The sequence below is a fragment of the Balearica regulorum genome, chromosome 10 (assembly GCF_011004875.1).
Source record: "Balearica regulorum gibbericeps isolate bBalReg1 chromosome 10, bBalReg1.pri, whole genome shotgun sequence".
In the NCBI taxonomy this organism is placed as follows: domain Eukaryota; kingdom Metazoa; phylum Chordata; class Aves; order Gruiformes; family Gruidae; genus Balearica; species Balearica regulorum.
The window spans coordinates 14,451,069-14,473,963 of record NC_046193.1 but is presented as its reverse complement, the minus strand read 5'-3'; the positions used below and the strand labels follow the sequence as shown (position 1 = coordinate 14,473,963).

Genomic DNA, 22,895 nt, shown 5'->3' with positions numbered 1-22,895 from the left:
CTTCAGGTTTAACCATCTATAATGAAGTACGTAGTTTCTGTTGGCCAGAGAACTCCACAATAGCTTTTTAACCTTTCTTTTGCTATCATCATCTCTCTTTTGTCCTTGTTCTATTAACTGTTTTTATTTAATAACCTGTAGCTCAGTTTTAGTGTTATTGTTTTCCTTATCTCCAGTACCCAAGAACTCTAATCAGTGTAATCCAGTGTATGATAAAACTACACTTGATTTCTTTGAAAATCCCAAGGTAAAATGAGAAAGCTAAATAAATCTTATAATTGATTTAACTCATTCCCTTCCTTGGCTAAACCAGGACAGTACCTTTCAGGAGTAAAAGCAAGGAAGGTGAATGGAGTGAAGGTGGGCCGAGACATGGCAGAGTCCATCGATGGCTCAGCACCTTCAGTTCATGTATTTCATCAGGCTGCGATGGGTTACAGGGTTCTTAAAGTTTTCTTTGTAGAAACATTAAGATGCACTTTGAGGAAGAAAAAGGTATTCAATTACTTGTTTGTGAAAAGGCTGCAAAGTTTCATGAAGAAATGCTGTGAACAAAACCGCAGTCACTTAAGGAAAGATCTTCTTTGACTAATATCACATTAGAAAAACCCGGATCAAAATTGGTTCCCTGTGACTTTCTTCCCAGAGGTTTTTGAAGCCATCAGGAGGTGTTTGCTTGTTCTTGACAGTGATGTTAAACTAATGGGGTCATCCCTCTCATTTCCTTCTCTTAGAGAAAAATGCCAGACCTGCAAGTCCATTCTAATTCCTTAAAAAACAAGGACTTTGTCTTGGCTGCTCTGACTCATAGCTTCCTACATCCTTCTCAAAAAACCACTTCACACAATGAAGCCTTAAAGGGTAAACTGCGAACGCATCTCAGGAGTTGAGTTCTTGGCAGCATTTGCACTTGAAACACCTCCACAGGCCCTGGGTGCCCCAGCACTGTTTCCCATGGCCACCCTCTGTCCTGGGTGCCCCAAGGGACTCCCTGTGAGGGGACCGGCACTGCCTTCGGGGCCAGCTTTTATTCACCCAGTGGCCTGCAGGCAGCCCGGCCGGTGCCAGGAGACCAGTATCCCCCTCATCCTCTGAGGAGCCGCCGCTGATGGAATGCGAATTAACGGACGAAGATGCGGCTACACGCAGGTAACGGCGGCCCGCCATGATTGATGGATCGAGCCACGCCCCGCACGCCGCCATTTTAAATGGTTCCCGCCCTGCCTCCGCCTCCCGGCAAGCTCTGGGTCCGCCCCTCCGCAGGTGTGGGCTCGTCCCCAGCCACTCTTGCCCAGGTGAGACCCGGCGGGGGCCTGAGCTCCCCGGCCTGAGCGGCCCGGGTTCCTCTGTGGCGAGCGGTGGGGACGGAACGGGACGTGGCGGAGCGGGAGCGAGGGCGCCGGGCCGGCTCCCCCGCCGCGGGGGTTGGTCCGATCGGCTCGGCGCTGGGGGACGCGGCCTGGCCGCTGTAGTGGCGCAGGGAAACGGGTCTGCGGGGGTGCTCGTGCTTGAATCGTGGGTATTGTGTCAAAACGTTTTATGATCGGAATTTTATAAAAGTAAAAAGAATTATTTTAATTTTTTTCTTCCTAATTATGCGAGTTGTGCATAAAGGCTAGCTGTGTGTGCTGGTTTTCACGTAGGAACACCAGTAGTCTTGGTATAGATTATTAATGGTCTTTCTGCCCATTTATTATGTTAACTTGTATTTTGAGAAAATATATAGCAGTGTTACAAACCCAGCTTTAAATATTCAATATGTGGAATTCATTTGTCTGGAAGATACTAAAACCCTTCATCAGTGATGAACTGCTTTCTCTGGTGTGTCCCAGCCTTCCATAAATCAGCACTGGCTTTGGGCCCGTGACGGTGAGTTATATGTATTAACAGTCTCGGGTCTAAGCCTATGTTCCCTGCCAAAAATAGTGGTTTTGTGTAATTTTTCAATGCAAATTATTAGTAGGTGCAAATTCACTTTACGTTGCCTCACACTTTTGACTTTGGAATAGAAAGTCTTAAATAAACATAGCTTTTTTGGCACTAGGATGTTCATCAGAAAAATGTACTTATATACTTAATGTAAATATTCCTGTTTAAGTCAAGGGAGTAGCCACGACTACGAAGGTTTTTAGGACTGTGTGAGTCCATCCATCCCTGTCTCCCTTGGGGTTAGAACAGTGCTTAGTATTAAGTAATTTAAAGAAGTGTGAAGATCTGTTTGTATTATTCACTGTTTCTGAAATACTGTTGCTTGTAACTTACTAGGGACCAATTGTTTGAATTGTGGGGCTACATAAACACAAAAGATTATTGAAATACTTGAATGTGAAACATTCTAGTTTGAAGAAAAAACATACATAAGAAGATGCCATAGGATGGAGGTATTTTTGCAGAGTCCTAAATGGTTTGTGTGAATTGGAAGGATCAGAGGCCCTTTGGACTGCTGCTACTTTACTTTTGGTATAGACACATTGTGAACCTAATGATCAAAGTCAGTGCACAAATCAAGACCTCACAAGGTAAATCCTGATAGCAGTTTATTCTTCTGAAGATAAATGTATTTCATTGTCGCTTAACTTTATAAATGACGTTCTTGATGGTTTGTCATTGACTGACACATTAAGCCTTTATTTCCAGTTGGACAGATGTACTAAAGTACATGGTTCAGGGCAATAAAAAAAATAAGCTTGATCTGTTACTGAAAAATGAGGGAACTGCTACTTTATGGCATTCTATGAAGATGTCATAAAATATCTATTTATTTGACAAATATGCAAAGAATTGAGGACTTCTATTTCAAGATGCTGTTGATTTTTCTAAAATAGTCCCTCTGGATTTTAAGCACTCTTGACTTTTAGAATTTCTGGAGAGGCTAGGAGGAGGAAAGATGAAAAGGGGAAAAATATTGCAACTATCAATTTTCCAGACCATTCTGTCTTGGTTTTTAAGCGTAGGTTACTATAACTAAAGACAATGATACTTGGTGTGTAATGAAAGCACCTGTTAATATTATCTCAGTAATTACATGACAAATATGTGATTCACCTAATGTTTTATTAGCTACCAATCTTAATAGCAAAGGTAGTTTCTGTTTTTCATTTGTAGTAACTTAATGGAAATTGGGAAGTTACAAGTAAGCAATATATGAGCAAGTAAATTGCAGTGTCACTTGTAGTATTTTTTGTTTTGAAAAACAAAATGATGTTTCACTGATGTGTTTACAGGAATAGCTTTGTAGTATGAATGAGTTGTCCTGACACAAATGCTTACAAACTTTAGGTCTAGTTTACCTTTCACTAAAGTTAGGAAGTGCCAGCTATCTTGTTATGAGTTCGATGGTTACAAGGGTCATCAGTTTCCTGAGTTTGTTTAAAGTATGTTCTGCAAATTAGTAAATTTAAATGTCACTTTAAAAAACAACTGCATTGGTGACAAATTTTAAGCCATATTGTAAGAGTGAACTTTATTTGACAATTTGAAATTTGAAGATTTCTAGTCATGGTATGAGATTTCTCATCTTCAATAAGCATTCATCACCCCACAGGTTTTTTCTTTTTTCTGCCACATATTTCCTAGATGTTATATCTTTATACAGATCTCTACCCTTTCTGTGATCCATTAGTATATCATTTGAATAAGAACTTTTCAGCTCAGGCACATTTCCTCTACTTAAATTTAAGCATTAATTAGTAGAGGGTTTTTGTGTGATGTAGGTGTGTGTCTTCATGGTGTTTTACTAGTGCACATATGTCCTTTCTGTGCTCAGAGCTAACTGAGAACTATTTCAGTACAATACAGTGTGGAGATAAATTAGTGATGTCAAGGCAAAGCTAATAAGCAGTGCTGAGAGGCAGAGTGTCTTAGCACAGTATTGAACCCAAGTTAGTATATCAGCCTGGCTCCTACTCACCTTGTGCTGCATGCGGAGCTGTTTGTATCTTCCTTCAAAATTGTGTATGGTGTGCCATCAGTGGATTGGCTCTTAGGAGTGCCAGCTATGTTTTGTGAGAAAACAATGAAGAAAACAAAGTATTAAATTCTAGGTCTTATTTGTAATTCTGACAACAGCAGTGTCTGCAAATACTGTAGCTATTCACCTTGCTAAGTAGCTTTAGCCTTTCCATCCTGAAAGATAGTATGGTAACGAAAATGAAACTTGGCTTCTACGTACTACATGTTAAATGCTCATTCTGAAAGATATAGCATGATTATCATCAGCAGAAGACTTCTGACAAGAAAAGTAGTAGTAGTTTCTGAAAGAGATGAGTTATTCTTTTCAGTCTCAGGACTTTATACTTTTTGTACGGTGACTCTTATATTAAGATCCCTCACATTTATTTAGTCTTAATATTTTTCCCTGGGATGTAATAAGGCATAACAGAACTGTGAAGTAGTAAGGCTTGTGTTAGGTGCACGATGCTTGGCAGATCTGGAACTGACTTTTACAGCAACAGTAAGTGAAAGGGCTTTGATCCAAGGAAAAAGCCGTGTCTTCCTTCACACCTCCTTCACTTAAAGAATAATAAATAAAAACTGGGGGCTGGTGAAATACTTAATCCTAGAAGGACAAGTGCCTGACCCTGTGAGTTACAGCAGTACACTTACTGTAAATATGTACCGTAGGAGGGCATGACTTCTGCCTCGTTCACTGCTGGTCCTTCACATTTAGCTCTGGTAAAGTGAATCAAAACAGTAGGTCATTCTGTGATTGGTTCCATGTGCCATTACTTCTCATCAAGACATGAATCATGAAATTCTGAGTTCTGGCTTGTTTAAATAAAGGCTGTAGATAATAGCAAAGATAGAGCTGCGGACAAAAAAAAGTGAACAAACAGTGATTTCCAAAAGGATTGTTCTGTGTGTGAATACATACAGAAGGAAAAAATAATACCCTTGCTATAGAAGTGGGTTCTTTAAAAGGCATTTCTAAAATGTCTAGCTTATAATCTAGAATAGTACAATATAGCTATTAATGTAGTCATTCTTAAAAAAACCCAACTGAACAAGTGGGAAATCTGTGTACAAAATGATCTAAAATGCAGAGTAATGCAACTGGTGTTAGATGTGCAGTGGCAATATTAATGTGATCAAAATACTAATTATGGTTTTTGATAGGCCTGCTACAAATACTGTGGTTTCTAAATTTCATTTTCCTTGTAATCAAAAAGTTTAAAATGAACTAATATTTCTGGCAAGAGCATGGGATACATTTCCAATATCTGGGAGTTTTCCATTTTTATTTTACTTACAGACAACTTTAAGAATTAAAATAATTGTGGTTAAGCGTTATGAGATTTCATCATGTTTTCCTAAATGAGTGATTATATAATTGTAAAAATAGATTGCTGCTCTATTTGTTTCACTGTGGATATTCTTTATGATTCCATGCATATTGTCACTGAATTTCTAGTTAATTTGTTTCTAGTCATATATCTTTTCATAAAATTTTTTAAAACTTTTTCTCACTTTCTGGTTGTGAGAGCTAAACTGTTTCTTATGAGAAGCTATACTTATATTCTCCTGGTCAGCATACTGTTTTCATCTGTTAAGAAAATGGTTTCAGGCTCAAAGAAAATCCAGTAATTAAAAATAATTCACTTCAAGTAGTCTGTGCCTGAACTAAAGCAATGAACAAACCAAGTATGTCAAACAAATGAGACAATCTTGTGAGAGGATTTTTTGTGAGTTGACGAGCACTTGCAGTTTTCAGTGAAGGTGCATGTTGTCTCTTGTGACTGGTTCTACCTGTCTTTGGAGGTTGACAACTACCTTTTTATGTTCAGGGTCCCTTCACTTTCTATTGACTTCAGTTGAAATTGCAGACACTCAGTGTGATCAAAGAAGAATGTGGGAGGCTTCCAGTATCAGTCCTTTCACTTTCTGCTGTTCTGATTCTCCAGCTGCAGACATCTCTTAATTCACATTGACTTTAGCAGCCCTCAAATAACTGAAGTGCTTGGTTTGAGTCTTGTACTAATCATCCTCGAAGAAGAGTGCTGAATGGAAAAGAAGATAATTTGTCTCAGAAATCACTGCCAAATATCTCTAGATGGAGTGGTTTCTATTGCAGCCATTCCATATGTTTCTCATTTTCTATATTAAATGTTAAGTTTTTCTTTAATGGAGTCTAATATTTTCCAGTGGGCACTCAATAACAAAGAATAATAAAAGAATGTCTATTAAAGATTATTTCCAAGCTTTTTTAAAGTATGAGAAAGCCTTTATTCTTAAAAATAAGAGCTGATGTAAAATTACTAGTTTTACTTGGAATGTAAGGAAAGGCAGCCCTGAGTACTTGATGCATGAACACTTTCCCAGACAGCATCAATATTAATATTTTTTTAATCTTAATTCCTTTGTGGTAGCACTGTGATATACAGTTGATATACATTCTGTACTCATGAAAAGTATTTCATAATAGTATTCATATCTTTAAAAATATGGTTGGGATTTCATTATAGGATTTTTTTCATGTCAAAGACTATATAAAGTTTTTCTGTTTTTTTCAGTGTGGTCTGTATGTATCTTTTCTGATTGAGAAGCTGAAATTCTTTTTTGCCTGTGAAAGCTGGAAAATGTTCAAAAATCAGTATCAGGTAAAACAGAAATAGCTTTATTTTTTTTACCCTCTTTCGTTAAACCTCAGAGAGCTCAATTAAAATGGCTTATTCTAGGGGGCAAAAAGTCCAGATACAGAAATGTTTCAGAATGTTTCATTACTCAGTATTTTTATTGAAATGTTATAAAATAGTGGGTAGCTGCTGATGCTGTCAGGTCTACAACGGACACAACATGGTGTTACCAAGGGCTTTTTATCTGCATTGACCCTTGTGGACCAGGGAAGGCACACCCTCTGCTCCCACCCAGTCATGGAAACAGGCCCAACTCTTAAGATATAGTCAGAAAAGGAGGGTTGCTTGAGGGTTGCTTTATTCTCCTGGTGCAGCACAGGGTTGTGACAATGTTAGTTGCATCGTTTGCAAGCCTTATACCTTTTACTGTTTCCTGACCATCCTTTTCACCACGCTTTGCCTCCCTTTCTCTGCACTGGTCCCCTCATGAGAGTGCAACCCACCCCTAATTCCTTTTTCCGCACTGGTCCCAGATATTCTACGTCTGTACCTGACATTGGTATTTCTGATACTGTTACCTAGGCTATCTCAGCTTATATGGTATTTCTGATACCGTTGCCTAGGTACTGTTGGCTTTGCAGGATTGTACTCCCCAAAAGATGTCCTGTACTCCCCTCCAATTGATTGTGGAATTTAACAGCTGCTTGCTGAACTCCCCCTTGGCTACCCATGAGATCCAACCATCCTCTGCAGCACTAAGTAACTTTTCTTAGCTTCTCAGATCAGTTTTTGTTCAGCATTTTCTCATGCTGTGTCTGGTAGTTTTCTATGTTCTGTTCAGTTTAAACCTCAACTCAAGGCATACTCAAGGGCTGCAGTATTAACAAAATGTATTTGTAAATATGGGAGAAAAAGCCACTTATTTAAGATTTGCTACAAGCACATACAACTTGGCAGTTAAGAATCTTTTTTTAACTTTGCAAGAGCTTGATCCTGTAGTCCTTAAATATGTCAGATAACTTTCAAATTGATAGTATGCCATATTTTTTTATCCATTATAAATTTTAAAAATATTTTAGGAGTGCAGTTTATGGAATGCCATTCTGAATCTCCTTAGAACTTAGTAAGATCAGATCTACTATGAGGCCACTTAAGTTGGCCCAGAAAAAGTAGTAAATTTTTGTGAGTTTCCCAAATTGTTTGGTCAAATCATACCGGAATTTGGTAACTAGCAGAAAAGTTACTGGAAAATGTCTTTGACATACTCATGCCTGTAGACAGAGCCAAACACATTCACATATTTAGACAGATTGTGTAAACTTTGTTTCCGTAGGAAATCAGACAAAACATCCAATCTGCAACAGTTTTTATTTTTTAGGAGTATGCTTTAAAACTCACTTCACTTGGTGAGTTGTAGAAATAACATGTATCCAAATATAAATTACTAATGTCCTAAATATTTTGAGAATTTTTACAATAATTCTGCATGTTAGAGAATGACATTAAAAATAAAATAATTTTAAATATTCCATGGTATTCCATCAAATTTATGTTCTGATCCTCTAGTAGAGCCAAATATTGACTATATGGATTGCTATATCCTAGCAATCTAGAAGCTGTTATTAATATTATGCTTTCTGACTGATCAGTAATACTGACTGTGGTAACAGCCTGATGTGGGGAGGGGTTTTTCTTAGGTACTCATCTTGACCATTGATGATTTGGTGTTGAACATTAGGTTGGATGATGTATTCTTAAACAATTTTATCATAGGGTGGCCCGTTTGTTGAAATATTCAGTGCTCAAGGCAAGAACCCAGGAGCAAAATGGAAGATTTTTGGCAATCCATCAGCTATATGGAAAGTAAGTTTTTAAAGAAACTTATAAAACCTAGACTATAAAACAGAAAAATGTGAATGAAGCTTAAAATTAGAAGGTAATGAGGGCTTTGACCTGACAGTGGAGTTGTCACTGGCAGTTCTGTCATTATGACAGACTAAATGACTACTTAAATTAGTTCTTTATGCCTGCTTGCAGACTAGGTTGGTTGCAGCATAATTTTGTAGTTTAAATATTTAGAAAGTAATTTCTCTGTTCTCATAACTAATGGATTGAGTTCAGCCCATTGGATCAGGAGTCCTGTTTGTCAACATTATTTGTTCATAAAACATGCAAGAACATATTTCTATGGATTATATTATTGCTGTCATATTTGAACTACTGTCATACTTGCAGTGTGCTGTCATTTGTGATTTTTAAAAAAAGTAACTTTGCATGTTAGTACCATGGTTGCCTATGAGGAGAAGAATTCTATGAGGATGCTTATGTCTGTTTATTGTTCCTTTTTGTAGGAATATGATAAAGATGTAAAAGGCTTTGTTTTTGTACTTGAAGGAAGCAGTCAAATCAACAAAATGCAGCTACCAAAGGAAACTAGACAAACTTGTAAGTATCAAAGAATTAAATGTCTTTGATGTTGTTCTGATTATTAAATCAGTCTTATTAGAATGTAAAACTTACATTATTCTCCCTTACTTTGGGCATAATTCAGCATTAACAAAGCGGTTTTTCATTAACTTTTTAGTAGGTCGGTTACTTTAATATGGCATTTGCATACCTTTTACTTAATTGTAAGTGCTATTGATCCTTATTGATACATGATGTCCCAGTGCTGCTAGGTTCACTTTTGTACCTCATCCTGCTGCAGACTGATGTCTGCCAAATTACTTGTGACTCCATTCAGCTCTTAAAGTCTGTAATTCTGTTGGCATTACAGAATGTGATACAGGTTGCTGTCCCCTTTCTCATTTTACTTTTTAAAGTATTTATACTTTTATGTATCGAATAAGCACTAGCAGTACAAGAACATTTACCCAAATTTCAGCTGTGTTTATGTAATCAGCCCTTTGATGGGTAGTATGGAGTGTTTCCCCAGGTTGTCTATTACTTTTGCCAGAATAAACCAGAATCAGAGCAGTCTGTGTTTCTCAGGTCATACAACAATCATCATCATTTATGCCTTAAACTCCACTGCAGGGTATTGTACCTTATAAGGCTTGTAGTAATGATTTGATCTGGTTTAGAATTAACTGCTTGCTTTTGAAGAAAAATTGAGATGGTGATTTTAGTCAAATGAAGCAGGAATCTTCTAGTATACTTTTTGTGCAAAGTATATAATTACAAATTAGTTCTTCCGAACAAACACAAAAAATAAGTTATATAGTCTGGTCATGTGCTAAGGCCTTGAAGATTAATCTGATTTTTATAGAAGAAATTTACTACTATCTTCAGTATAACAAATATTAGTCTAATGTATCTTTCTGAGAAATCCACCTTTGTTTATTGCCACTGTTAAAATAAACTGTTACAGCCTAAAATGAGGAATGAGAATCAGTGTTGTGGACTATCGCTGCTAAGAACAGTTTGGCTTTAAATTTACTTTAGCTAGTGCTGCAATACTACAGTCAAATTTCCATCTGTTACCATTTTGTCTCCCTCTGTCTCTTCCTCTCTTGAGGTGCATATACCTCAAGTATTTCATTTATGTCAAGTATACAGTCTCCCAGTTGTACTGTAATCTTTGAATAATCTTCCAAAATAAAATGTTATATATACAAATATAATTTGAAATTTTAAAGTGTCATTTGACCCACAAAAGAAGGAAGTTTTGAATTGGCATTCTTTAGAAGCGGAGCTAATGCTGCTGTTGAGTCTTGTTAAATCAATGAAGAGCAGGCTGTGCCCTCCCTGATGGAATAACTAAGAAAACAACATACAGTTCAATTTGGACAGCTTTGTACTATCTGTTTTCCCTTGATAGGGAGCTACCTGAATCCTGACAGATTTCTTGTGCTTGTTCCCTCAGTTAAGCTCGTTTGCTGTTGTTCTAAAATCAGAAACCTCTATTGAGCATTGTTGTTATGATCTGAATTGCATTTTTACCGAAGGGTTTTTTGAATTTGTTTAATAAGGTGTATATTGTCACAGACATGAGTGCAAGCTTCATGACTATAAGATAATCTTGATAGGAAAGTATTACATAATTTTACAATTTGTATGGGATATTTGCTGTCTAGATGCTCTTGGAACATAGGAATTGTAAGTAAAAAAGTTCCTTTTATTTTCATGAGAATTCTATCAAAGCCACAGATGGGACTTCTAAAACAACACTTCTATTGCAGTTTGAATTGTTTTTTTCAGGTTTTTCTTGTGTTCATATGTAGTGTGAACCTTTAGAAATAGTGTTGCAAGAGCATATCTGTATGGTACAAAATTGAAATGCTTGATGGTGAAATGTGCATCTGCATGCACACAGCACATGTATTTAATTTTTTTTCCTGTTTCTAGTGGGATTGATCCAGCAATTTCTGACGCTTCAGATTTTTGTGCCATTGGGAGAAGACTTCTCCACTGAGTTACTGTAAGATGCATAAGATTTCCTTGAATACTTAATGTGAGGTGAATGCCTGATTGCAGCCATTAATTGTGGTGGCAGATTTTGCAGTAAAGCACAGTGACTTATCAAGTCAATAAGAAGTAATTAAGCTAATGAGATCATTATTTGTTGGATGTTTTAAATACTGACATTCTTTTGGAGACAGAACAAACTCTAAAAATTATGAAGATGGTGAAAAATCTGAAGAAGCGAGACATGAATTTATCAAACGTACAAGCATTCCTGAAAATTCATAAGAGATTTATAAATAACTATTCCAGGGCTGTTTGGTTCAAGGCAAAAAGAAATATATTCTAATAATTGGGGGTGAAAACACCAACCAAACAAATGGTAAAAGGCTAGAACAAGAAATGGAGTGCTCAATTGGCATAATTATGTCTATACTGTAAGGAAAGAGAGGTATAGCTGAAACAGACTTTTTTCATTAGTTTGACATGGAATGATTTAAGAGTTTTAGACTTGGGCAATTGTCAGTCCTTGGACAATTTCAGCCCTAGTGGCACCTGCTGTTTATGACCAGTACAACCCACTCAGCTTTGTAACCAGTAGAACACCTAAGATTTGGATTAACAAATGAAATATTATGCCATTGGAAACCTTGCAAGAAAAGATGGGTTAAACGATATGCAATTAAACTGAGTAAAGTCAGTGCAGAATTTTATTATTTGTTTATCTTTCTGTAATTTTGCATTCGTCTGTACCCATAGGTGTCAGCTTTTCTTATTTGACTGAAGTCTCTTGTGTCTGGAGTAAGAGGAAAGAACTCTTGTAGGTTTGTCAAAGACAACAAAATGAGATGCTGAGAAAATACCATTCCAGATATACTTTAGTAGAGATACAGTGTTCATTGTAATGGGAGTAATCTATTTCATGAAATTAGGATGGCGTGCTATTTTATGCTGCTGGGTAATTCTGTTATCTTCTGTGCCTTCATGTAAGTAGAGTCATACTGGAATATTTTGCTATTGTAACAAAGAATACGCTAGTGGGAATTGAGTCATATTTATTAAAATTCCTCAGGGAATTTATAACAATCCATACAGATATTCTGGTCTGTGGCGTGTGAGTTAGTGGGCATTTATAACCTACATCATGTTGTAACATTATATATTCCTGTGGCATGCTTAATTTCCAACATGATTTTAGAATCTGAACATTGAGAAAATCGTCAAAGGATAAATTAACTTATTTAGCACAGATCTTCACCAGAGAGTATTTTTGCTTCTCCATGGAGCATGGAAATTTGAGAAAGAACATGGCTCAAAATACTTGTTTTAAAGGCAGCTTTGACTCTCTATGTCAAGATCTTGGTGCAGAAAATATAAATTTTTACTAATTTAAAGTGAGAAACTGTAGGCAGGAAAGCTGGTAATTGTTGAATAGACCAAAAAACTGCAGGTTTTCAAGCAACTTCCCTTTCTCTTTCATTTCTTTTCCTATCACAGCCATTATCCATTTTCTGTTATGTTTTCCTTTCAAGGTAATTCTCTTTATTTCTTACCTCATTTTGAATAATTTTTTTGCTTGGATATTAAGGTATCTCTAACATAAGCATACATTAATTTAAAGATACCCTTTTTTTTTTCTGCAACAGAATGTTGCAAAGTGTGTCAAATCGGTCTCTTCTGTTCTTTGAATTTCCTGAATGTTGTTCTGGTTACACTTTCTGCTGCTATGGTTTTAATTGCTGCATTGCTTCTAAAAGTGCATAACAAAAGGGACAAAACAAACAGGATATATTTGTTTATACAGTAAACAGAAACCAAGTATATAGATTTGCTTCTCATAGGCATTCTGTAGACAGATGGCAGAAACTTAGTTATAGGTACAGGCATTCTGATTTTCTATGTTTTTGTACTGAGTTTGGTTCTTTTGGGTACTTGTCATCCATCTATACCTCTTAACAAGAACCTCTTCTCCACTTTCTTATTTTTTTTAATTGCTTGCAGGTTTCATTTGATAACTGAGTGCTCTAATTTTCTACCACCTCTCCCACCTTTCTTTGCCTTTTCTGTTTCCAGCTTATATCTGGATTTTACATTTTCTTCATCTTTTCTCACTACTTCCCATTCCCACCACTACTATATCCCTCTTAATATATTTTTACTTCTATAAATTTAAATACATGTATTTGCTATATACAGTTTATGTGAACATACACTATATTACTGTATTACTATATAAATTTACTATATTTAAATAGTTATCACTGTTGTTTTTTACTTCATTCTCTTTCTCTTTTCTGTCAACTTTCCTCATTCTAAATTCTTTCCTGATACAAACCCTAATTCTCTCTCCTTTTATGTGCAGTGATTTCAGTGTCTATGTTGAAGTAATCTCACTTAATACATTTCCATAGACTTTTAACAAAAGAATAAATGTCTAATTCAGTGTAACTGTTTCATTACTTAATTACTTATGCTATAATCAAATCATGCTTATTCTGATAATTATATAAGATCATCAATGGATTCAGAGTAACTGGAGCTACTTAAAGGTGTATATGCCTAAAACATACAATTTCATTTGTTCCCCAGTTAATGCAACTGTATGCAGAAGTTGATAAAACTTCTTTAAAAATAAATTTAGTAGTAAGCTTTGTGTTAGAAATCAACTAATTTATTGATGTACCTGTAAACTCCCTCAAGACTTGCAAAATAAATACTGTATTTTATCCTAGCAGACTCATGAAAATCCAGTAAATAATAAAGATAAGTCCATCTTGCTTCATGTGGCTCCTGTTCAGTTCTTTTCATTACAGGTGCTTTGAAAGGAATCTCCTGCTTGTTTGTGGACAGAATATTGATTGTGCTGGTGCTTCTTGGAGTTTAATGTTCTAAGATGGTTTCTTACATAATCTGGCTACTTACTACTGAATCTTTGAGTAGCTTCAAGTGAAAATTGATAGCATACCAAGACATCAAGTTTACTTTATGTAAAAAACACTTTGGCAAGTTTTGTAATAGCTGCACATGATGCTTTATGGGACATTGCTTCCTCTCCCATTCTGTACAGAGATGGAAATATTAATTTAGTTCTGGCTTCATCCTCTTTGCATTCTATTCAGTGATTGATCTGATCAGCAAACAAGGCCATCCATCACTGCTGGCATCAGCTGAGCTAAACCTTCTAACTTGCACTATCAACCAGTCATGCAGGATTCCTGTCATAAATACTGAATGTGCAAACAACTGTTTAAATTAGCTGGTTTGCCTTTGCTTTGCAAGAAATTTAAGTAGAATTTTAGATACTTTGTTAGGTGATGTGGTTAGATGAGTGTCACTACATTAACAATCAATGTATTGATTTGTACCTAAAAAAAATGTGTGAAACAAATTGTGGATTAAAAATTTGGTGAAGCATCATAAAATCACAGCTAAGGTAGAGAGCATGTAATTTATGCAGCCTTTTTGAAGCAAATAATAGCAAAGCTGTTAGTAGTGCTGAATATAACCATCTGTTGAAAATGTAGTAGCTAGTTGTTAAATCTTCAGTATTACAGGTTTTGCTACCTTTCTGAAAAAGCAAAAATAACTCAATTTAAAAAAATATTTATGTTTAAAAGAAAACAGCATCTGGCTTGTATTGGCATTCTTGGTTTAATTCCCAATATATGGACATATGCAGGTGCTAGCACTCCTGCTTGGCATTTTGTCCAGCACATGAACATTCATTCATTCTTAAAATACTGTAGTGTCAGTCATTGTCATATTTTATTTCTGATATGTTTATTTTTGATGTTGGATATCACATGAAATTAGTACATCATGTAATTTTTACAGCAAATGAGTAGAGCTGTTGATGTGAGAAAAACCTACAAATTGTACCATAACTTTAAAAAAAAATAGAGTGGTCTGAGGTATGAACAAGGATCAGCAGCTCTATTTCTGGTTATATACTGAAATACTATGTGGTCTTGTATGAGTCCCTGTGGGTTGTTCAGCCTTTTCCCCCAGTTATCCCATACAAATTACGGGAGTAATATTTATCAATTTATCTTGAAAATACATTGCAATGAGTTAACCAATTCATTGTTGTATGATACTTTTCAGTACATGAAGTGATAAAAATAGGAATAATAGTAAATTTTAACATCTGATGGTTGATCAAGTACATTTTCATTAATATGCAGGCTGATAGTGTGCTGATAGTACAGTTTTAATATTTGATGTACTATCACTGAATAGAGGTCAGTTTAGGGAGATCATGGTTTTGATGAAAAAGTTTCACATTTGGGCATCCATACAGGACAGAAGATAGTAACAACAAAATGTGTTCAAACTAATTTTCAGCCCTATTTTTTTGATATACTGCTTCTAATTCATGCATCTCAAAATATACAGAAGAGGTCAGTATTATAATCTGTCATGGGTGGGGGTCTTTGGATTTTCTTGACACAAGGAAACTTAAGTCACAGAAATAATAAAGTGATTCAACAAGGTTAGTGGCAGAACCATGTAAAGTTCTTACTGATTCATTGCTGCAGCTGTTCAGTCGTGCTGTCTATCTCAATGACCAACTTCACGGTACTTCAAACTATTTGTTTAAATCTTTGGATAGTAATCAGCTATAAATCATATGTGACATACTTTGTAAGGGTGGGGAGGTTTGAGATCTCCTGTAAGGTCCCCTCACTTCAGACATGAAAACCTGAACGGCAGAAATACACATTGTCAGTGATAGCTGCTTCTTGGTCACAGAGAGCCCTGCTTCTGTAGCCCGGGACATGGTGCCCAATATTAATGTGCCATGGGACTCTGCTTTGTTGCCACTTCCTAGAGTTACTCACTACCTTATGAATCATCTTGCTAGCATGAATGTGCTGAGGCTCACAGCGTGGTTACTCATTCACTTTATTCTTCATAATGTTTCAACCTTTTCTAAGGCTCAGCTGGCAAAGTGTTTATCAACAGGTTTGCTCTGTTAGTATCCCACTTTTCATAGTCAGATTAGCTTTGCTTGCCAGTGGCCTTCAGCTCCAGAGGCACCAGTGCTTGTTATATTCTGAGGGGAGATAAGGAATTATTTTTCTGGTAAAGAGATTAATCTTACAATATGTACTGTATTCAGTTATTTTGTCAGATGAACTGCTTTATAACCTTATTTGTATTTCAGTTAAAATTACAACTTTGTATTTTAAATCTGGTTTGGGTTTTTTACTTGTTCAAATTGATCAGAATTAAGGCAGATGCTTGCTTTTGTTCACATGTATATTTTACTAGGGAGAAGAATTTTAGAAAGTTTGGGAATAATCAAACAGTTGGTAGGTATTACCTTTTGAAAATTTGGCATTTTCCTAACTCTATTTGGAATGACATCTCAGAATTAGCGTGGCCTAAAACCACAGTGGTAGCTTATTTTCACTCTGAAGAGTGATGGTTTTCATCATGCATGGAAGCTTAGGGGGTTTGTAACAGAGATGCTCTTGATTTATTGAATAAATGGGAGCTCTGGAGTTTCAAACTCTGGAACATACCTCATAAGGTTTAAGAAATTTTCTGCCAAAGTTTTCCTAGTTATGTATAGAGGAATCTGCAGGGGGAAAGGGCTTAAAATGTCCATATTCCCAAAGTAGTTGTACTTGTCGATAAGAAATTTTATTGCAAGGCTTGTGAACAATGCAGTAGAGTATAGATTGCTCTACCATATTTCCTTTTCTCAAGCAGTTATTTCTGTAAATAAAAGTTTATTACTTTGAAATTTTTAATAACCAGAGCATACTAGATTTTACATGCACAGCTAATTTATTCATGACACCATAATAGCTTGAATTTATGTGCATTACATGCTATCATAATTAGTCATCATTTTAGCTTGAACAGAGATATGATAAATTATTCATGTTAATCTAAAGACCCAGCATGTTTTCAGATACAGAACAATCAAAATATAAATCTTGGTTAGTCTTACAAAACTTTGTCCTGCTACTAATTTTAAAAGGTTAGTCTTAAATGCTAATTCTGTCATGTGCTTTTGACAGTATCTGAAGATTTGATGGAGACTGAAGGTAAACTTTATGGGACAGACTTTGCTGGAGAGATTACTTGAAATTCTGAGTCTTAGTAGCATGAGGCTTGCTCCTTGAATTTTTTGTGAAGCAGGAGTGAAATACAGAAATACTTTTAAAAGTACTAGGATATGTTTAAATCAATAACTTTCAAAGGAGATTAACTCATATATTTGAAAGCAAATATTTTTTAATAACTTTTCTAGTCATCACTTTAACTAGACTATCAACACAGCATGGGTGGTAATTTAGGGGAGAGATATCCAAAAAAGATATCCCATGAACAGGGTGTCCTGCTTCCAAATATAAAAAAGGATTCATGCAATTACTATAGAACTGATAACAAAATACACAGTCCTAGCTTAAAATTGTGTTGCTAGTTAGATTAGCCACTTGGCCTGAAAGAAGATACATACTTTCTTCCCCCTAGACAGGATAAATATGTTATCATTATTCTGCAAATATTTCTAATTTCTCACATTTGATGACTTTGCTTCTGCAGCTGTAAAACTGTTCCAAGTTGTCTTATATCAATAATTTCATTGCTCATTCAATTAATCAGTATAACACATCAGACATGGAGAAAGACTTTTTCCACTGTTGATCTATTCTAGAGCTTGCTTTCTGCTTATTGAAGGAATCTTTTCCTCCATGGCCCTGGAACTTCAAAAATATATACTACTTGTTCTTTTTCCTCCACAATGATAAAGGTCTTGAACTATGACCTAAAAACTCTTGTTCTGAGTGCCCCATAACAGTTTAATTATCAGTTCATCCTTCTCCAGTACATGTTTAGACCATCTGGATTTTCATGAAAGCATTCTTTTCTCTGACCTTCTTGGATCCATAGGTCTAAGTACCATTTGAGGGGTAGTAGTGGATCTTGTTTTCCACTAGTGTTTCTTTCAGTATTTGAAAGTGTACCCTCTCCACGTGCAGTGTGAATCAGTTGTATTTCTGAAAGGTATCAATCAAGGAACTTGTGATTATTTTTTTTAGTGTTGGTTGAACAGATACCAATGTGTACCAAATTTTCTTTGATCTGAGGAATAGAATACGTGCTCCTGAAACTCTTTTCCTTTAATTGCTATAGACTGTTTAATGTCTTTTGCAGAAAGCTCTTTTGTTGGAATTTTTCTCAAGTATTTTGTAGCTGTAAACAACTATATTCTCAAGAGGGTAATTTCTTGTTTCTTCAGTTATTGAAGGGGAGAAATCAGAATAAGTTTCTCATTTTTGTAATAAAAAACTTCTGTTAAAAAGTATAGGTTCAAAATTTGTCAATAGACACATTTACCAAGGTGAGAAAGAAAAATTATGATGGTGGGGTTGAATAAGCATCCTGAAACACTGAGGAAATTGCTCACACCTGGAGATCAGGTAGCTAAAAAATTGAATGTTGTCATCTTGAGTTATTTTGATAATCTCTTTCAGAGTATCTTGTGAGAAAGTTAAAAAAATAAAACCCATCACATCCTTCTAGAGTTAAAACAGAAGACTAGCATATCTAATTCTGCCCAGTACGTAAGCTCTTAGATTCTGAATAGCCTGTGAAGGTTGTGAGCTGCTTGAAGGAGAACAAGAGAAGTTTTGATTTGTCAACAATGTAGGTATAGATCACACTTCTCTGAATGTTATTATGAGGCCTGTCCTTTCAAACTCCACTGGCAAAGCAAGCTGTGAGCTTTCTGCCAAGTTAATGCTTCAATAAAACACAGTAAAAAATAAGAAAGTAGGTTTAATTAGGTTGTAGTTACATTGAGGGTTTAAGGAGATTGTCAATGTGGTATGAGAATCAATTTGAGGCAACCCTTCAGTTTCCTTTTGGTTGATTGGAAGCCAGGATAGTTACCGCTTGCCTTAATGTGACTGTTCATGTCTAAATAAATCTCATTTTTTAATTTGCTCACTTAATTGTAGACAGCTGTATTTGCATAGTGAACTTAGTTTAGAGGTTTTAGTCTGACCCTTTAAGGAAAGGAACTGAAGTAATGGCTGATCCACCCCTTCTCTTTTGCAGTTCAAAAAGATAAGGAGTAAGGATTTTTTGTCTGTAAAGAGTAGTGCTGGTATGGTTGTGATCTGACATACAGCAATAGTGATCATATGTAAGAACAGAATTAATGAGGTGCACAGTGACTCAAGGGCTTCCATCTTTATGCAGCAGCTGCCTCCATATCGATGTTTTCCTGTATGTGCAATTACCATTTTAGAGACAACATTAAGACTTCAGTTTATTCAAAAAGAAAATTCAGGGATAATGCCTTATGAAGTTTCATCTGTTTTGAGATTTATTCTTCACAGGAGGTGCGGCTACTTACACTTCAGCTTGCTTTTCTGGAGATACTTGTGCACACATGATAGGATGTGCAGGCCTTGAAGAACATGATATGATCTGACTGATACCTACAAGCTGTCCTCTGTTCCTAGCTACCAAAGACTAGGGCATGGCACTGTTACAGGTGAGGAGTAAAGCAAGTTATTTAAACAGGCAGATGAATGCACATCACAGTAAATGCTCCATAATACAAATACACAGAGAAGCAGATTGTGCAAAAACTTTAAATTGGAAAGATAGGAACTGTTTTCCATACATTTATTCTTACCTTAACTGGGTATGATCCTCTTAAGGAGGAAAAAATTCCCATATTAGCTGATCCAAATTAGGATAAATGATTACTTGTACTCATAGAACCATAGAATGGTTCAGGTTGGAAGGGACCTTAAAGATCATCTAGTTCCAATCTGCCTGCCATAGGCAGGGACACCCTCCACTAGGCCAGGATGCCCAAAGCCTCATCTGACCTGGTCTTTATTGGCAGGCTTTTAGCATGAGCTCAGTAGTGATAGTTTCCTAAATCTTGCCACTAACATTTAGATATTTTGTTTTATTTTAAATTGATATGCAAACCCATTTCACTTGCTGTTCTGACCTGAGACATTTTCATTCTCTTACTGCTATCAAAAAGAGATCAGAGCAAAAATGAAGATAAAATAATTTAACTTACTAGAACAATGTATCAATCTTTCTTAAAAGGAGAGTGTGGTGGGAGTCTAATGGCATAGACCTCGATGAGAATGATTTTATTACATCTTACAGGAAATTGAAGGATGGGGTTAGAAAAGTTACCAGCTCTTTCACTGTAGAGGTAAACTAGATTCTAATTTTAGATAAAACTGTTACATTCTTTTGAATATTTAGTCACACCTAAATTGAGGTCTGAAGAGAAGGAATACTTAGTCACAGATTATGATAATCCAAGTAACATACTCAGTTTCAAACTAGAAGGGAGATGGTTTGAGTCAGATTCTGGGCCGGGTAACTTACAGTGGTCCTGAATTCAGGTTCTTGACTTGGCTATGAAAAAGGAGCATTTCAAAAGAAATTTACAATTAATATTTGTCTGTGGTGTGTCATGAAGCTTGTGACTTGTTGTTTTAAAACATCCTAAATATGGATGAGGTCAGATTTTCCTAATTAATGCCAATATTTTCCCATGTGCATCTTCTGGTGATATGATAGTCTTCCAGGTAGTATTCAGCAACAGTTTCTATCTGCAGATCAGGAGCCAAGGCAGGAGGAGTTGATGTGGGAAGGCAGAATAAGCATGAGGAAAGCAGAGGAGGACTGCTGAATAGGTGATTAACGAATAGTAGGGGAAAGGAGATAATTTCAGCAAGGAGGGAGGAATGGAGGAAGGGCCCTCTTCTCTTCCCATGCATCAGTCTCCTTTTGGCTGATCACTTGGAGCCTGCTAATGGACAGGTTATCCAGCATTGCCATTTATTTAAAGACCAGAAAAACAGAATGATGAACAAAAATACATTTCTCAGACTTGTTTCAGAAATAGCATATTGCTTTCTCCTCAGACCAGAGCATACTCCTCAGTCTGCCAAGTTCAAATTAGATACAATTTCTACAGTGAAGTCAACAGCTGTCACAAAAATGAGTATTTCCTTCATCAGGCCGTTGTATCCTCGGAGGCTGATGTTACAGGATTTGTGTTGCAGTGTCTGCAAATGAACAGCTAGTGTAATTGCTTTTTTGTAAGTGCAGTTACAGGCAGTCATATTTAGTGTAGCACAGTACCTTTAGCTTAGCAGGCTGATGAAACATTCTGTCCAGTCTGTACAGTTCCCTCTTTTTTCCATTAGTCACTTCAGCCCAAGATCAAGAACATTATCCTTCTGTGTTGCAATATTTCTGCCTAAGTTTCAGAATGCCCTGAAAGAAATTATTTTAACCAGTATTGCTGTATCTTTGTTTGAATGTATCTTGGAGCTGCTGGAACTGATGGGGGAGATGCTTTTTTTAGGTTCTAACTTGTTAGGAAGTGAGTCTGTTTTAATTGTATGATATGCTATTAAATGAATAGAGTAAATCTTATCGTGGTGTTAGATGATGTCCTGGTGATATTACAGAATAAATTACTGTCTTGTAGAACTTGAGAGAGTACTAATTAGGTATATTTTGATTGGTGGATCAAGTTAAGTAACATGGAATAAACAGAATCCTGTTTGTTTGGTTGTGAGGGTTTGTTAGTCAGGATTTTCATATGCCACAAAGTGTATGATCCAGCATTAGCAAGAAAACTTAGTTTTGTCTCTTTAAAGGGCAAACTTCTTAGCAATTAGAATAAATGGTTTAAATACGAGAAATATGGCTGTACTTAAGAGAACTGTTACATATAGCAGGTACAAACATAACTTTATCTTTGTAAACATGAAAGGACAGCTCGTCTCTTTAGAATAGATGAATTCATGAAAAGAAAAACACAGTGGAAAGAATAACAGCAAATAAACTAAAGAAAGAAGCCAACAGAATTAGTTGCAGGCATAAATAACTGCATTATAAGGGTAATTTGTTTAGATTCTAAAAGAGGTAAGCATTAAACTTTCCACATATTAATACTCATTAGAGTACTTTGTACTGAACAAATTAAAAACTATTTTCTAGAATTATGATTTTCTAAATGATTTGGCACAGTTAGCCAAAATAGAATTTGCTAAATACTTGAAAATAAGACAAAGATGAGATCGTTTCAAACCAAAGGATATTAAAATATTGATAAAAGTTTCTAGAATGTTATTAATATTAATGTCCACTTCCAGAATTATTTTTGAAACCTATGAAGTTCTAAGAGTAACTAAACTTTCATAACAAGTTGTTCTTGATCAGTGAAAAGTCCAGGTCATTCTTTCAGTTGGAGGGTTGATGGCAAATATGTTGATATCTTGTAGGGAGAGCCCAGGAGTCACCAGTTCTTCATAAATGCTCATATTTGGAAATTTATTCTAGCAACCAGATTTGATGATTCTCTTTTTTGCACCTGCCACTTGTATTACTGCCTTCTTATGGATACTGTTTAGGGGAATGTGGTGTGGGTTTTTTCTTTAATTCTCTCCAGAAAAAAAAAAATTATCAACAGAAAATTCCATTATCTAAAAATAAAGCTGCTTCTTAACAACTTGATTGATACATCACCTAGACAACTTCTTGATCTCTTATTTTGTAGAGATTTGATTGATTTTTCAACATAACTAAGTCTGCTTTTGAGGGCAGAATACAGTGCTCTGGATTTCAAATGATCAGGCAGCCAGTTCAATAATGTAGTATCTCCTATGAGACCAATTTACAAGAAGTACATAAAATAAAACATATGTGAAATACAGACTGCTCCTGAATAAGGAAACTTAAGAATCTGTAAGCATGGCAAATCAGCTGACCATTGCTATTCCTTTGGGGTTTTTATCTTTAAAATGGAGATTATGATACTATCTAATGGTTCTGAAGCATATATTTTTTTTTATGGAGAAAATGACACTACAATTGCTAAGTACTAATATACTAACACATTAA

At 35.8% G+C, this 22,895-nt stretch overlaps 1 protein-coding gene across 13 annotated transcripts in view; it reads left to right on the top strand.

The window, feature by feature from the left end:
* The first annotated feature begins 853 nt into the window (after window positions 1-853).
* Window positions 854-22,895, top strand: part of CFAP20DC (CFAP20 domain containing) — an 82,515-nt gene continuing 60,473 nt past the window's right edge. For 2 of the 13 annotated variants that reach the window (XM_075762283.1, XM_075762290.1), the window contains exons 1-5: window positions 1,183-1,295; window positions 6,510-6,596; window positions 8,346-8,435; window positions 8,924-9,017; window positions 10,920-10,992. In XM_075762283.1, the coding sequence (XP_075618398.1) occupies window positions 1,209-1,295; window positions 6,510-6,596; window positions 8,346-8,435; window positions 8,924-9,017; window positions 10,920-10,992 (431 nt within the window). In that variant the 5' untranslated portion in view covers window positions 1,183-1,208. The other 11 variants (XM_075762286.1, XM_075762285.1, XM_075762287.1 and 8 more) reach the window with 11 other exon arrangements.